Source organism: Tasmannia lanceolata, unplaced genomic scaffold (genome assembly GCF_043159265.1).
Source record: "Tasmannia lanceolata isolate RefF3 unplaced genomic scaffold, GAP_Taslan_0.1 ptg000013l, whole genome shotgun sequence".
NCBI classification, from domain to species: domain Eukaryota; kingdom Viridiplantae; phylum Streptophyta; class Magnoliopsida; order Canellales; family Winteraceae; genus Tasmannia; species Tasmannia lanceolata.
The window spans coordinates 1,499,051-1,513,401 of NW_027518690.1; the positions used below are offsets into that span (position 1 = coordinate 1,499,051).

Here is a 14,351-nt window from a genome sequence, read left to right on the forward strand (position 1 = left end):
TTTTCTTGCAATCCAAACGGGGTCTTAAGGGAGGTTGTATTTGCACTCACTTGTTTTTATCAAGACAGTCTTTTCTTTTGAATCGCCTGTAATATGAGAGCATAAAATATAAAGAGGGTGCCAATATCAAAAGAAAGACTGTAGTGGAGATACTGGACTTTGGTTGGAGCATCATGTAAAAAAAAAAAAAAAAAAAAAAACTTTCTCTGCATGCATGAGTGGAGTATAGAGCATAAAAGATAACTCTATTTAATCTACACTTCCTAAATATCTTTCTGTCTAAACATAAAGAAACAAAGCCATCTGCACAGCCATCCCTATGTGTCCATAACCCACCCAACAAAAATTTAGCATATGCATGTGAATTTTCATGCCCCCACCCTTCAATTTTGTTAACGACACCATAAGCAACGGGTCCCAAATCTCATGAATCGTTGAGAGGTTTTGTACAGCCATGTTTGGCAACCATGAAAAATTATTCCATGGAATATTTATGGGCCCAACTGTATTAAAAAGACTGAGGAGGGAGGAGAGACAGCATAAATAATCCCTATAAACTAGTGAAAAGAAAATACCTATTTAGAATTGGTTTGAGTAACCTTTCTTGCTCTCCTCACTCCCACCCTCTCAAGTTTCTCGTATCTCACAATTGGCTCCACAACTATTCCATGGAATATTTTTTTCATGGTGGCCAAACATAGCCTAAATTAATACAAAACGTGTGCACCGTGAATAGAAATTCAATGTTTTTGGCATGGGTTCTTTTATAATTATTATATTAAATTTGGCAGCTGATATCGGCACCACCGCAATTTAATTCTGGCTTTACAAAGTTTGTTTTATACTTTTTTGATTGGATGATGATAGCCTGTTTAGTATTGTAATAGCTGTAGAAGGCTAATTAAAAAGTATGAAACAAGATGAGGAGCGACATTATCAAAATACAGCAGTGCAGATATCAGTCTCGTTAAATTTAGGCTACAGTTGTGCAATTAACAAAACTCGGATGTGCCATTATCAGTAGCTTAAATTTAATGTTAGTTTTAGGATTTTGGTTTTTACATATACATTGATATACAAGCACACAAATGTACACATTGTACCCATTTTCTTAATCCGTGTATTTAAAACCAAAACATACTAAACACCATCTATTCAGTGAAGGTATTCTACTATTTTTTGTGTTTATGATTATTTGACCGTGTTTTTACTACATTTTTTGAACCAATACCATATTAAACCCGAGAATTTTCTTTGTTGTGTATGGATGAGAGTAGTACTAGAATGGGTGACCAACCGCGAAGTCCTCGCAACCCTCATTTTCTTCAGTTAGATCCCACAGTTAAGCATGCTTGGGCACAGGTGGAAAATCAGAAGAAATTATCATCATAGTGACTATTAACAGCAGGCTCAGCAGCACAAAGAGGAACTGGGGGCCATGATTGTTTTCTCAGAAGAGGTTATTTCTATCCTGCAAGGGCTCACTACAATGCCAAACAGGTTTCCTTCCCTTTGACTTTCACCTGAACAACAATGATTTTACCTCTCTAACATGGTTTGTACAAGAATCCACCAGCAAGAAGAGAAACAAGTTCTACATTTGGAAAGCCTGTGGGCTATTTGGTTGAGGAAAAAAGCATTATGGCTTGTTTGGTTTGTGGATAGGAAAGAGGGAATAGGGATCCCATGGACCCAACTTACCAAAACCATCATAGTGTGGAAACCAATGTAAGAAGCTCCTTCTCGAAAACCAATACATATTTTCACTTAACTATCAATGGCATTGGTGCCTACAATAGGACCACCTGATATTTCCAATGTTAAAAGCATATACTAATCTAACATTAATATCAGTACAAAAACACGGAACACATCTTCCCCATTTTTTTCTTGAATTTGAAATAGAGAAAACCTTCAACAGGCCAAATTAGTCATACCTAGCACAGAAAAATTCAAATGTATCATAATTGGCAGACTGCCAATATGATGCATTCAACCCATATTTTGTGACACAGAGATACATACGAAATACAAAGAATTCAATTACTCATACAGTTCTAAAGGGAAACTAGTTTTCTAATTCTCAACCTACATTTGTATTAGTTCCAGATACAGGTCTAAGTATTGGATGATTAAGAGCTTGGGGATTGGATGTGGGAGCAGAAGGAAACATACCTGTTGTGGAGGGCGTTGACGAGGATGGATGAATCACAGAGAGGGGTAAGCGGGGCCCGAAAGCAAACATTTGTTGACGTGGCATGAATGACATGTGAGGATGAGTTGGCGGATTGTTGCCATAACCGGAGATATTTGCCTGTGCGGCTGAAGGGCCGATGACCTGTTGTCTATTGTTATTGTTGGCTGTGGCAACAATTGGTTGGGAGTTGGGTCCCGCAGGCCCAAACCGAGTTGATATCATGCGGGCCCGTTCGGCTGCAAGCCTTTGTCTCGTCCTTTCTACTTGTTCGCATTCCTTCATCAATAAGGTCTCTACCTCGGCAAATTGCTTCAGCTTTAGCTCGAGTCTCTTTAACTGCATGCAAAGATGGAGGAGGTTCTATTACAATGGTGTAAATTGTGCTCATATAATGAAAATAACCATTTATAATAGGGAAAAGGGAATCTACGAGTTTGCATAGGCAGCTTACCTATGCAAACTCCCCAAAAATCAGGTACGGCCAACACCATAGGATAATCCAAACCGTCTATTTGGATGACCACAATGTAATTAGGCTGTGCCCCAAATATCATTTCCATAGGATGATCCTAACCCTCTGATCATCCTATGGAAATCCGTATTACTACTCTTTCTGAGATTTTATATGATGTGTGGCAGTGTAAATCTGTATTTTTTGAAAAGTAAGGTACCGCCGTAGGATGATTGAAACCATCCTTTTGATGAGCCACAACGTAATTAGGTTGTGCCCCAAAAATCATTTCCATAGGATGATCCCAACCCTCTGATCTAAAGAGAGCAGTCCCTCTATAGATCTTTATAGATCAGAGGAACATCCTGTGGAGATGATTTTTGGGGAACCACCTACTTAGACTGCGGCGATCCAAATGGACGGTTTGGATCATCCTATGGTGTTGGCTGAACCGTATTTTTGGGGAGCTTGCATAAGTAAGCTCCCTATGCAAACTATTAGATTCCCTTTTCCCTTTATAATAACCATTATTTGTCAGACTAGTAAGATGAGAAACAGAGGTAATTGTCACTGTCAAGAGAATTGATTCAAACTAATGGTGACTGGTATGTACACCCTTAATTTAAGTAGTGAGGTCTAAAAAGAGGAAAACATACAATTATTATCTTGTTGAGGTAGCAGCCACAAGTTGAAGTAGCTATATGTATGTGAGTAAAAAGCATTGGAATTTAAAACAAAATAAAATATCACCCAAAGGCTAAGGGATATTCACTAACTATCCTAAAAAGCCAGGCTAGAAATCTCAAAACAAGGCAGGGAGTGCTTAACTGCTCAGTGTCAATCAATGAAAGTGTTAGTGTGTGGAACACATCCTAGCAAGGTCCTTTAGTGCCTATTGAATATCAGAATAGAACACTTTATAGAGCATGAAATGAAAAAAAGGTATCTGGAGAATATACTTGCCAAGCTATTGATGTGCAGCAGAAAGTGAAGAAGTTTCCAATTCAATTGAGGAATTACCATGGAAAGTATTCTAATATTAGCAAATAGAGGATTTTGTGGACCCTTGGGATAAAGAAATTTGTCTAAAAGCTTGCACCCAACAGAAACCTTGATCTTGATCGGGTTTTCGGTTTCGATATCCATGTCAGTCGGGATGAGAATGTAAACATGTTGGTTTCAAATGGAAATTTTGGTGGAAATCCTGTAAAATCATGGAAACGTATGTAAACATATACAATGATGGGCATTTAAGATGAAACTTTTGGAAGTGCTAGAATAAGCACAAATACACACTAAACACATCTCACAAGCAAACACACGCGCGCGCGCGCACATACATGCTTGTTTAACCACATCGAACTAGTGGCATGCGTTGTCACACGTGTCTGATAATATTATAGCACACACCAAATTTTACATGTAATTCATGTAAAGATTTATATACAATACATACAACACATTCCACATACTATTCAAATTTTCATATAAATAAAATCATGTAACACATTACAATATACCACCAATACTCTTATGGTTTTAGTTTCGATGTGATTCGATGGGGCTGAAAAGGAAAACATTTTGTTTGTTTTGCGTGAGTTTCGGTTTTGCAAAATTATCATTTCCTTAATGCTAGCAACGGTCTGAATTTTGTGCTGAAAAATGTGGGAAAACTTTCCTTCCATATGGACCAAAGATAGGCAATCGGACAAAGGCACCAAAAAAATTTCCCTCGAACAAGAAAAAGCCATATAACAGGCCTCCAATATAAAGGATATTGAGGCCAGCATAGCCATTCCACTCCTACGAAGAGCAAATACTAGAGATGATGTAAACATGTAATGAAAGAGGAGTTGGTACACTCAAATTTAGTTTGAGTTACACATGACACATCTACTAGGAATGTGCCGCCTGCCCCAATTGATGATTGATGGTGATAAACTTATCCTTGCATACCAACAAAAGGAGGTACTCGTTGCGCATAAAAGTTTAGGGATCACTTACTAACCATTGTCGTAGAAGGATCTAACTGAGAACAACATCCATGTTTTTTTATCACAAAGAAGAACATCATGGGTCCATTTTCAAATCCTAGGGTCAAAACAATGAAGATGAATATACAACTTATCCAATCTACCCAACAAAGTCGCAAGCTGTCACAAATATCTCTGATTTTTCAAAATATAGCGATTTTATCACAACATTTTGATAAAACGACAAAATCCTGAAATAATCCCAAGAAATTACAAAATATATCGATATTTTCATTTACCATGATAATATCACGATGTTTTTATGGTATTTTTAAGATTTATTTTATTTTTTCTTAATTTCTATATATTTAAATAATATTATTTTTTCCAGATATAAACCCGAAAAATAAAACAAATTTAATAAATCTAGAGATTTTCCCCTGCTGAGAAATTCCCGAGAAGAATATTTGTGACTTGGGCCGCAAGGGCCACAACTGCACCAACCTCATCATAATTTGAGCCCCTTCTTACATAGAAGTTCGAATCAATCTTGCCGTGTCTAGTTTCATGGTAACAATAATTGTAACAACCTCAACAACAAAACTCTACATACCAGTAAACTCGACATTAAAAGCGGACTCCCTGCACTCAAGGTCCTCCTGAAACCTACAACCCTACTACCCACCACTACCTTAAACCTAATTCCCTCAAGAAAACTTCTAAAAATCCTCCCAATGGGCTACCAGACCCCAAACCCACCTGGATAGGAACCCCACTTTCCACCTGAAACAAGGTCTTTATCTCCTCGTTGTGACTACTTTCTAGAAAGCATTTCCCTCTCCAAAATCTCCATAGCCACTAACTTAAAAGAGCTTGATTCACCAACTTTTAAATAGAGAACTGGTGTCTTGTTTTTTTGTTTTTTCGTTCGTTCGTGCGTGTGTGCGTGTGTTCTCCAAAATCTCCACAACCATTCATTTGGTGGGCCCACATAGATAGGGTGTGCACAAAAAATCATCTCCATAGCATCATCCTAACCCTTCAATTTGTGGAGATTTAAAATGGAACCCTCCACAAATCGAAGGGTTAGGATGATGCTATGGAGATAATTTTTTGGGCACACCCTATCTATGTCAGGGCCCATCAAATGAATGGTTTGCATCATCCAAACAATGTGGGCCCAGTCTATTTCAGGTCGACAGACCAGAAATTATATGGTCCGACAGACCAGGAACACTTCTCCCTATGTGTGTGTGTGTGTGTGTGTGTGTCCGTGTGTGGGAGAACATATACCATGTGCAGAATCTTACTATGACCAAAGGTGCATCCAAGAAATAAAAAAAGTCAACAGAGTCACCCATAACAAAGATAACAAAATAACAGAGCTGAAAAAAAGGATGTGAGCAAAGATGATGGTCCGGACTATTTGTGATGTACATGTTCTGAGTAGTTATATGTCTAAGTCCCACTTAGTTACAGTGATGTGGTCTAATGAATGATAACCAAAAGCTAACAATATGTGAGATCCAAAAGTAAAAAAAATAAAGGTGTTGAACCCTATACCAAAAGAAGATAAATTAGCATCACCTTCTAATTTGAAAAAGGTCCCTAGTATATAAAAGTGTATCTTCAGAATGTTACCCTTAATATCAAAAATGAAAAATGGTACACAGATGGCAAATAAATACCCGAAAGAATAACTAAACGCACGACCATGGTTTTAAATTTTGGCTGACATACCGAAATTTCAGATTTCGGTTGGGACCGAGACCGATACCACCTAAATCCGAAATTTCGGCAGAAATTTTGGTACATTAATGAAATATGTTTTTTTACCGAATTTCGGCCGAAATTTCAGTTTCGGTTGTGTCCGAAACCGAAACTGAAACCGAAATTTTAAACCTTGACCATGACCTGGCTCAAAGATGACCCCTAGCAACAAATTTACCTGATGGTTTATGATAGTAGCAGATAATCTTTGAATCTCACGCTCTTCATGATCTGCGAAAAGCTTCGCCTTCATTGCTGCAGCAGATAGACCAGACTTGGCTGCAGCTTTCACTCTTTCTAGAGACAAAGGAGCACCAACTGAATTGTCTTTATCATCCAATCCTTTAACTACTGGGGTTTCTTCTGAAATACAACCATGGAACAGTTAAAAGAGAAACATAAAGTTAGAAAAACAATACCATTCAAAAAAAAAAAAAATTAGAAAACAATGAATAAGGATCCATAACCAACCCTTTTGATGGCTTAATCTTGAAATTGTTCCTTGGGAACCCCCATCCATACTCATGCTCTCAGAATTCAACCTTCACAGATGGAAGATAAGTCTTAGTTTGACTTTCCATACACAAAAAAGAGTGCACACCTATCATTGTCTCGGGAATCGATAGAAAAAAGCAATTCACAAGATAATGGAATGGACCAGAAGTTTTAAAAAGTGATCCGAAGTCAAAATAATAAAACATTTTAGTGTGCTTTAGATCCGCATGATGGATGCTACATAAAGGAAATATTCAAACCCTCGCGGAACATGACTAGGGAGAGTTGGCCATTAAAATGGTACACTACGTCACAAATATGGTTCTCAGGAATTTCTTGGCAAAGGGAAAATCTCGGGATAAATTAATTTATTTTTATTTTTTAGGTTTTATATCGGGAAAAAGCGATAAAATAAAATTATATAAAAATATATAAATTAAGAAAATATAAAAATATAAAATATCGTATAAATATCGTGATATAATTGCAGTAAATAAAAATAAAACTGTATTTTTTTAAATTCTCGGGATTTTTTCGGAATTTTGTCTTCTTATCAAAATATTGCGATAAAATCACTATATTTTGAAAATATCGGAGATATTTGTGACATAAATGGTATATTGTAATAAATACGCATCCCACCTATCACCATGAACAGAACCTTCCTTTTGTACGGTGCCACTGGTAGCAACTAAACCGTGATCGTCTTTGGAGAGTGATGCTAACGATGCATGTGCACAGGCTGCAGCAACTCTTGGTCCCACCGCAGATGCCAAAAATGCAACCTATAATACTTCTCAAACAGTTAGATGGGTAGCAACCTATGTTACTATCTGTTTAATAGAGATACGAGCGTCTTCATAAGATTTTAACAGAAGACAAAAGGGAAAGTTTTCATCAAGAACTGCAAGAATCTGATAAAATGATAATGAAGGAGGTCATATTCTTGGAACAAATAACAAAGATCAGCAACTAAGTAAATTCATAAAAGTCAAACAACAATCACCTACCAGAGACATGACTGGGTTCCCAGAATTTGCAAATGGGAGCCTGTTTTCGGAATCAAGGTCGTGCAGACAAACTCCTGAACAGAGTATAAATTAAAAAGAAAGATAAGTTATTAAGTCCAACAAAAAAATTAAAAAAAATTAGTCATCCTAATGGTCTGGAAAATGAAATTTATGAAAAAAAAAAAAAAAAAACCTTCAGAATAGCCAACGGAATTCGAATATGATTTTCCGTTATCATCTTTTTTTGAGATATCAGATGAAACAGCCATGCTAGGAAGTTCAATAGTTTCCAACAAACCGTCCTCCATAGGCAGACGAATAAAATGAAGGATACATTGCGCTTTTGACTTAGTGCCAACATGATCAGCAATGTTATTCCAATTGTCATTGTAAATTTCCAACGCTTCTAGAAGGAGCAGTGTTTCCTGATCAGTCCAGTTGTCCCCATCGAGATCAAACAAGTCTTTTGTAGAATCCACCCTCATAAAATCTATACTTGTATTACCAGCAACAAATTTGCCATCGTGGAAACAATCGGAGCAAAGTACAATATCAGCCTGTTCAACAAGAAGTTTATCATTGAGAGAATTGTAAACAGGTATGAAGTTACTAAATGCATGCATCCACAACAATATTATTTCATAATAGAACTGTGTGTGTGTGTGTGTGTGTGTGTGTTTTATGACATAGGGTATCCCCATCCCAATTTTTAGGGAAGGACTATTCACTACGGATGCGCGCAATCACCCGTAAACCACGTGCATTGGCTAAGACCGGGGGATTCGAACTCTCGTCGATGGGGAGCATACCCATGACTTTAAGCCAAAGACCCACACCCGTACAGGTCATAATCTAACTGTGTTTCCATAACATTAAACTAAAGGGTGCAACTATGTTGCATTTATCAAAATAATTTAATCTCAAAATAGAGATAATTAAATATCTAGAAGGAGTAAAGAACGTTAAGGACCATAGCCATTTAATTGACAAGGAATCAGGTCCGAATATGATTTTTTTGAACATTGAAATGCTCCGGTCCGAATATGATATCTGGAGAAAAGTCGAATCATCCCAAAAATATCCGGACTCTGGAGGTTTTCTCTAGTATTAATAGCCAACTGTCAGAAATCAATGCGAGTTTTCAAATATCCTATACAGGATGGTGCGTCCACATGATCTTTTAGGCCAAATCATTAATTAGTCAACTCTCTGGCAATTTGGGATTGCCAACTGGAATTTCATGTATCTGACAAGGTATAGCAATTTTTTTAAACAAAAGAACGAATAAGTAATTCATTAAAAAAGAACAGAAATACAAAAGGAACAAGAAAGGCAGATACAATAGGAGGCAATAGAAAAGAGACAAAATATACAAAATTTATAACTATGGCATGTTATGCCACAATTTAGTTTCCGTACATGTAACACCATAATTTGTTAACCTATCAGCCGAGTTTACTTTGTGAAGAATTAGAAAAAGGAACATTCTGTGAGATCCAACAGAATGTCCTAGCGAAACAGACGATTAACCCCTACGGAGGTTTGGATCCTTTCTTAAGACAAATTATAGTGTTTATAGGGTTTCCATCAAAATGGAGTTCAAGCCACCCTTCAGGAGAAGCAATCTAGACAGCAAGTTTTCCGCAAGGGTTGTAATCCTTGTAGACACCATCCAATTAAACATTAAATTATTAAAAGGAGTATAGACAAAGATCTTAGATTATGAAGCATTTTTTTGAGACTTCAATAACTATATCATTAAACAACGAGGCTTATATTACTTCCATTCAAAACCAAGAGTTTCTTTCATTCCAAATAAGACTAGTAGATGAAGGGAGAAGAATTTTCAAAGGCAATTCAATCTTTTGTTGCTCACAGAGCAATGCCACCAATTCTAGAGGTCGATATTGTTAGGAATTAAGCCAAGGAAGGAAGTTTATTAAACAAGCCGAAAAAGTAATACCATATCTAAAGAAACCAATAGCACTCACAACAAAAAGTCTTCTGACTGTGAAAACTCCACACCTCTCCTATTTTTACATGTAAAAGACATTGATATTGGATCCATGGACCATGATGTTCTCAAAGCAACAAAACAATTAAATTATATTATTCTCAGTGAAATTTTCCTCAGTCTTGTACCTCCTTGTCAAATTAGGTGAAAGCAAATGTGTTCAACATAATCGCCGAGTCCATAAACCATTGCTCCAAAAGGGTAATGGTATCTAGATTGGTTTTAAGGAGAAAATTTTATGACATGATGTGGTTTCTGGTGGAAAAAGCAGAGCATATTTCATCTAATGTGATTGGTTCACCCAGATATGGTGCTTTTTTTTTTGTTTTTCCCAATATCCATCTGGGTTTTCATAGTTTCTCGATATTAGTGAATTACGGTGACTAGTGGACAACAAAAGTCTTGTGACTGTGAAAAACTCTACACCTTTTCTATTTTTACATTTAAAAGACATTGAAACAAAAGTCTTGTAACTATGAAAAAATCTACACCTTTTCTATTTTTAAATTTAAAAGACATTGATATTGGATCCATGGACCATGGTGTTCTCAAGGCAAGAAAACAATTAAATGATATTATTCTCAGTGAAAATTTCCTCAGCCTTGTACCTCATTGTCAAATTAGGTGAAAGCAAATGCGTTCTACAACATAATCCCTGAGTCCATAAACCATCACTCCAAAAGAGACCAGCTTCTAAACTATAATCAAGATAACCAGCAACAGGAGGTGCAGACTGCAGACTCAAAAAATGCAGTATAGGTATAGAGTAGGAAATGCCCACAAATCAGATGATACTGAGGCAAAGTTTCAAGCATTAGATTGGGATTTCAAAATGGAAAAGTCAAATGAAATAGCACAAACCAGTTCAAAAGCATCAATATTTCATTCATTTGAAATACCAATTCAAGAGGAAAGAAGAAAGAATCTATTTACAAATAAGAAAACAAATAGATGGGTACTTCAAAGAGAAGCAAAAATTGTTGAAAAATACCTCCTTTTGTGATTGATAGTACTTATGGGGCAAAGGCCGAGTACAGTAATTGCAGCGATTTTCAGAAAGCCGCTCCCGAATTTTGCTGTCCAAATCCGGAACTCCACCCGAACCAGGGAATGATAAATCTTCCGGTCTAAATCTACACTTTGGCTTGTCAAAGTGAATCAGACTATCGATGGATCTAAAGGCGACAGATGGAATATGAATCTCTCCATTAACATCCTCTCGGAGAAGTGGCCCGCCAATCTTGGGTTGGGCAGGTGGCGGAGCCATGTAGTTGATAACCCCCCAGTGATCTAAAAATCGGACTACCCGGTTGAGGTCTGGGACATCTATGTCAACGATGAGGCCTTGGCAATCGCCAACAGATAGCCGCTTATCCGGGTTCTCCATGTACTTTGCGACAATCTTGTTCCGGAGCTCAATGTATTTCTCTGGTGTGTGATTGCTGGACTTGCCGGAGAAAAAATGTGGCACCACCTGCCTCTCCAATCTGTGCACTGTAGTGGGCGAAAACCAATCTGTACAAAAATTAGACAAATTAGGAAAACCAGAGCAGCACCAGAAAATTGACACAGTTACTTACCTAGATGGGTCCTACTTGGGGGAATAAATTAGTTTCGATTTGTGTAGCTCGTGCGTTTCCTATCTAGTTGTTTGGTATGGGTAAGAGTCATAGGCACTGTTCGTTTAAGATTATGCCAACCGATTGTGAGTCCAAACCAATTATTGGACTCAAATATGTTTGGACTCACAATCGGTTGGCATAATCTCAAATGAACAGGGCCTTAGAGATAAGGGTAATGGTATCTAGATTGATATGGGCAGGAGTTTTAGAGAAAATGGTAAGTGGCTGCAAAGCGGGTTTTCTAATTAACATGTAAGTAGTCTTTTTTTTTCAAATCAATGAAGAAATTTATTCCAGAAAGTGTGTTTCTGCGCACAGAGGACTGACCTTCCCCTTGAAGTGGGCCGCTCTGAGGCTGATCTTCCCTCTAAAAAGGATCAATTGCATTGCAAACTGATTTGTAATGGACACAAAGAAGGCATGGAGACTTAAGTTATGTAGATTGGTGTGGGTCTAGAGAAAATAGTAAGTGGCTGCAGAGTGGGTTTTCTATTTAACATGTAAGTAATCTTTTTTCAAATCAAGGATGAAATTTATTCTGTGAAGTGCGTGTCCGCCCACTGAGGAGGATTGACCCTTCCCCTCAACGTGGGTCCAGACGCCTCTGATCTTCCCTCTAAGAAGATCAATCACATTGCGAACTACACAAACAAGGCATGGAGACTTATGGTATCTAGATTGGTTTGGATAGGAGTTTTAGAGGAAATGATGTTACGGGCGTGAGTGGGGCCCGCCTAGGTATGAGACTGCGTGGGACCTAGCCTGGTATGGGACAGGTTTAAAGGTCCTTGCCTAACGCATTCCATCAGCTCTGGAGCTTTTGGCGTATTGGTAACATACCTAACAAATGGTAAGTGCCTGCAAAGCGGGTTTTCTACTTAGCATGGAAGTAGTCTTTTTAAAAAGGGTTTTGCTAAAAAGTGCCCTTAGGGTGCATTGGAAACTTCATTTTCCAATCATTTTACACATGTTTTTGAGACACTTTTACACATATTTTTTAAGACTTCTCTCTAAGAAGATCAATCACATTGTAAATAGATTCAGGTTCTTAACATACACATAAAATCCATAGAGAGTTAGAGACTCACCAGCGTGCATTGGCACGACAAGAACACGCTGATTCCCAAACCGCTTAACAACCCCCTTTCCTTCCATAATCGATGGCGGAGTACAAACATACGAAAAAGAAGAAGAAGAAGAATCCAAATTGTTTAAATCCTGTTGGGCTAAAGAAGGACTATCAGAGGGAATTGAGGATAAAACCTGAAGCTGACCATGAGATATATTCTCAAGAAAAAAAGGGTTTTTCCAATTAGGGTTTTGATTTCGTTCCGCGGCAACAATAGAGAGGACTGACGAATGAGGGCGATTGACTGGGTGTTTTATAACAGCTGGGAAATCAGAAATCCGAGAAGATCCATCTGAAAGAATTTCGATTTCGCGAGGGTCGATGAGGGGAGTTAGGGCAAGGGATGAGTCATCTTCTTCTTCTTCTTCTTCGATAACCTCGTCTTCGTCTTCATCTTCATCTTCTTCATCTTCTTGTCTTTGTTTCTTTCTTTTTTTCCATTTGAGACGTGAATCTGGTTTTGAAGGCATTGTTTTATGGCAGAGAAGAGAATAAGTGGAGTTTCAATTAATAGAAAGGGGATCAAAACCTAGGTGAGAGAGAGCGAGAGATGGGTTTTAGGGTTATTTACCAGTAGTAGTAGACATGGTGAAGAATAGAGAGAATGAAGAGGGAGTGAATGGCAAAGGGCTCTCTCTCTCTCTCTCAATATCTCTGTGCCCGGAGAGGTTTTTATAGAGGCTACTATATTTCACCCACCATGTTTTGATACTTGCACTAACTCACTTTATCTTTTCTGTATTTAGAGAGATGACTTTGGGGAGCTTTTTTGGGAAAGGAAATGATATCACCACAACCATGTTTTTATAAAGGCTCCGATATCCGCCCCCCCCCCCCTAACGGATAAAATCGCCCCCTTGAACGGTTTCTGTGAGAGTTGTTCATTGCTTGAGGATAAATTTTGTGGAACTTCCGCAGGAAACCTACGTTTGGTTGGTGGGCCCAAAATAATCCCAAGAAACAAAATAACCCTACAAACCCCAGGAAGGAAAAAAATACTCCCAGGAACCCAAAATAAGCTTGCAGAAGATTTTTTTTTCTTCCCAACAGTTCAAGCAACCACACATTTTTTTTCTCACCTTAGTCCGGTCAACCAAACATGGGATTTGTAATTTGCCGGGATACTTCCAGGGAGTTTTTTTTTTCCACCAATCTCCTAGGTAGTTTTTGTTCCACAAAAATCCCAAGAACAAAAAAAATTCCGGCAACTAACATTTTTCTTTGCCTATAAAATCTAACGGAATAGCGTATAGCATTGGGGGGGGGGGGATATCATTTCCCTCTTATAATTGTACTAACTCATCTTGTCGTTTATTATTTAAAGAGCTGTCAACTTGTCAAGGGTTATTACATCCATGGTTTTAAATTTCTTCCAAAATCTGAAATTGGCGAAAAGGTTAAGAACGAAACCGAAATTGGCGAAACGTACCAAATTTTGGTCTAAATTTCAGAAATTTCAGTGAAATTTGAAAAAAAATATTTATTTTCTATTCCTTTCCCAAATTTCAGCCGGCCCAAAAAATAGACATTTCGAGTGTCTTTACCGAATTTTGGCCAAAATTTTGATATTTCAGCTGAAATTTCAGTTTCGGCTAGGTTCGAAATTTATGCCAAAACAAGAAATTTCAAACCATGACTACATCTCACACAAGCTCTTACAAAACAATTAAAAAGGAAAAGACAAGTTGTA

The 14,351-nt window shown here is 37.7% G+C and overlaps 1 protein-coding gene across 1 annotated transcript; it reads right to left on the minus strand.

The window, feature by feature from the left end:
• Positions 1-1,873: 1,873 nt before the first annotated feature.
• On the minus strand, positions 1,874-13,362 carry SWI3C (SWITCH/sucrose nonfermenting 3C). Its single transcript, XM_077393656.1, has 9 exons — positions 13,233-13,362; positions 12,621-13,115; positions 10,902-11,425; positions 8,090-8,453; positions 7,897-7,970; positions 7,529-7,671; positions 6,863-6,933; positions 6,570-6,754; positions 1,874-2,533 (listed from the first exon to the last, which is right to left on the minus strand). The coding sequence occupies exons 1-9, from the start codon at positions 13,246-13,248 to the stop codon at positions 2,084-2,086; spliced, it is 2,322 nt and encodes a 773-aa protein (XP_077249771.1). The 5' UTR covers positions 13,249-13,362; the 3' UTR covers positions 1,874-2,083.
• Between the last annotated feature and the right edge of the window lie 989 nt (positions 13,363-14,351).

What these genes read in the sequence shown, in the direction of transcription:
- SWI3C (XM_077393656.1), bottom strand. An exon ending in TGTCGTGCCAATGCACGCTG is followed by an intron (nt 11,426 to 12,620) that starts GTGAGTCTCTAA and finishes ATTTTTGTACAG; the next exon opens with ATTGGTTTTCGCCCACTACA. An exon ending in AAGATTAAGCCATCAAAAGG is followed by an intron (nt 6,755 to 6,862) that starts GTTGGTTATGGA and finishes GTTGTATTTCAG; the next exon opens with AAGAAACCCCAGTAGTTAAA.